Source organism: Crocuta crocuta, unplaced genomic scaffold, assembly GCF_008692635.1.
Source record: "Crocuta crocuta isolate KB4526 unplaced genomic scaffold, BGI_CrCroc_1.0 scaffold303, whole genome shotgun sequence".
Classification (NCBI taxonomy): Eukaryota; Metazoa; Chordata; class Mammalia; order Carnivora; family Hyaenidae; genus Crocuta; species Crocuta crocuta.
The window spans coordinates 333,094-335,628 of NW_027528276.1; the positions used below are offsets into that span (position 1 = coordinate 333,094).

General features: G+C 55.1%; 1 protein-coding gene across 1 annotated transcript in view; it reads right to left on the reverse strand.

The window, feature by feature from the left end:
* Positions 1-2,535, reverse strand: part of DLGAP3 (DLG associated protein 3) — a 46,587-nt gene that overhangs the window by 42,999 nt on the left and 1,053 nt on the right. Inside the window, 2 exon segments of the mRNA XM_077753185.1 lie at positions 1,122-1,947; positions 1,949-2,244. Coding sequence (XP_077609311.1) covers positions 1,122-1,947; positions 1,949-2,193 — 1,071 coding nt within the window. The 5' untranslated portion in view covers positions 2,194-2,244.

Consider the following 2,535-nt stretch of genomic DNA (forward strand, 5'->3'; position numbering starts at 1 on the left):
TCTCTCTCTCTCTCTCTCTCTCCTAGAAATAAACAAAAAAACATTTAAAAAAAAAAAAAGAAAGAAAGTAAGCTGGGGGTAGGGGTGAGGGGGTTGCCTGGCTGGCTCAGCAGGAAGAACGTGTGACTCTTGATCTCGGGGTCATGAGTTTGAGCCCCATGTTGGGCATAGAGATTACTAAAATAAATGAAACTTAAAAAAATAAAAGAAAAGAAAAGAAACTTAAAAAAAAAAAAAAAAAAGCAAGCCAAGGGTATGAGGAATATGGGAGAGGGACCTGAGGCAGAGAAAAGGAAGGTTGAGAGAGAAGATGGTGAGAAGAACCCTGACCCCACCTCAATGAGAAGATGGAGAGGGGACAGTGTGGGGTGGATAACAGCTCCATAAAGAGAAGAAGTCAGAACTCGCCTCACCTGCAGAGACCACACAAGTGGTGAGACAGGATGGGGACAGCATGCCAGCTATCACGGGCACCATCCACTCCCTAGAAGCCCTGCCCTGGTGTTGTACCTGGGCCTCAGACTTCAGTGTGTCCCCAGCCTAGGAAAAGCCACAGGACAGGCTCCCAAGGCTTTTCCACAGTCTTGTGGTGTCTTACTGCAGGCACCCCAGAATGACAAACCCCAGCACAGGCACATTCTGGAAATAACTGACCTTCATATTCAAACAGTATCTGGACCACCCAGATCTGAGCAGAAAAGAGGCCTGGAGAAGGCCTGGGGGCAGGAGAACTGCTTTCCAACTGCTGACCTCCAATCTCAAGGGAAGCGACAGCCAGGGAGTGCCACACTGTCCTGTCCACTGCCTACCCTCAACCTCATTCTGCCTCTGAGCTCGTGAGACAGAGGCCAGTACAGCTTGTCCAGCAGGCTGAAGGGAAGTCTTCCTGGCACTGACATATAATGTCAGAATAGAAAGGCCTCTTCATCGTACACATGGGGAAACTGAGATCCCAAAAGGGGCTCGAGGTGACACAGTGAGGCCAGGCAGAACCTCCCTGCCTCCAGGCCTCTGTCCATCATGGGGACAATTGACTCCCATCCAGCCCTTTTGATAGCTTCCCGGGTGACAACACCAATGAAGATTGAGGACCCTGCTCCCCACCCCCACCAAAGCCTCACCTGCAGATAGTGATAAGTCCTGGCTTTGGCCTTGGCCTCCGGACCCAGGAGCCCCTTGCCTGGCCCGGCCCCTGGGTATCCATCCCGGCCCTGGCTGACCATCATGGTGTGCCAGGCACTTCGCTTGACCGATTGTCCATCCAGTGACATGGACATGCCAGTGCAGGCGAGACAGCGGCCTTCTGACCCTCCCGAGCGCCCCTTGAAGCTCAAGTCCCGGTAGGACCCATCTGGAGCCTCCAGGCAGAAGGGACCACCAGGCTCTCCAGGAGGACGCCCACCCGCCAGGAAGCCGCTATCGCTGTCCAAGTTGTCATCGGAGCTCCACCAGCCAGCGGACTTGGACTGGTGCCGCCCGTCCCCCTTGCGGTCCTTGCTCTTGCTCCTCTTGCCGTGCCGGGACTGGTGGTGGTGGTGGTGGTGATGGTGATGGTGGTGGTGGGAGGTGTGGGGGCCTCCAGAGCCTGGGCCGGGGTAGCTGTCTCCTCCAGAGCCACCTCTTCCCTCAGCCTTGGGCCCATTATAGTCCCGCTTCCCTGGGGCCTCCAAAGAGTGGGACTTGGCGAAGAGCTTCTGCACAGAGTGAACCAGGTGCCGGATGCGGCTGGGGCTCTCACTGCGGGCCTCTGGGGCAGTGCCAGACGCTGGCCCTGGCCCGGGCCCAGCCCCTGCTGGACCTCGCTGGTATGGGAGTGTGTGAAAGCCATCTTGTTGAACTGGCAACTGCTTTTCAAACTGGTCCAGGAGTGTAGAAGGCAGGCGGGGGGCACCCTTGCCCTGAGGGTGTCCCACACAGTCTTCACAAGTGTCGAAGGGACCCTNCCCCAACCCCGGCCCCCCCTGGCCCTCCCTCGGGGCCTACTGATGGCCCCTCACTCAGGCTCAGGGGCCCTTCAGGAGAAAGGTGTCCCAGGCCAGCTCTCGGGGCACAGAAGCGGGGCTCGGTGGAGAAGGCCTCCCCGGAGCCCAGCAGGTACGGGGCCCTGGCAGCTGGGCCCACGTCCATATGCTGCTGGTCGGCAAAGCGGGCTGGGCGGGGATGGCTACCGCGGTCGCCATGGTAACCCCTCATGGCCTCAGCAAGGGTTCTTCATAGTGTTGGGGGCCAGGCCCCAGGAACCTCCTGGGAAAATAAGCAGAAAAAGGATTTGGATTGAAAAACAGGCCACTTCACCTAAAACTATCTATTATTAGGTATTCTGGTATCCCTTTAGGTAATGCATATCAATTTATTGTGATTAATTGTACTATCTGTCTACAAATGAGCTTCAAATTCCTTAAAACAGTCATACAAGACAAAGACACTCACAAGGGTGCAAAATAATGCCATCATTCGTCAAATGCTGCAAATTTGATAAATACTTATTCACAAGATAAAATACCCTCAGCCAAATGGGTTTCTAAAAATCCTTAG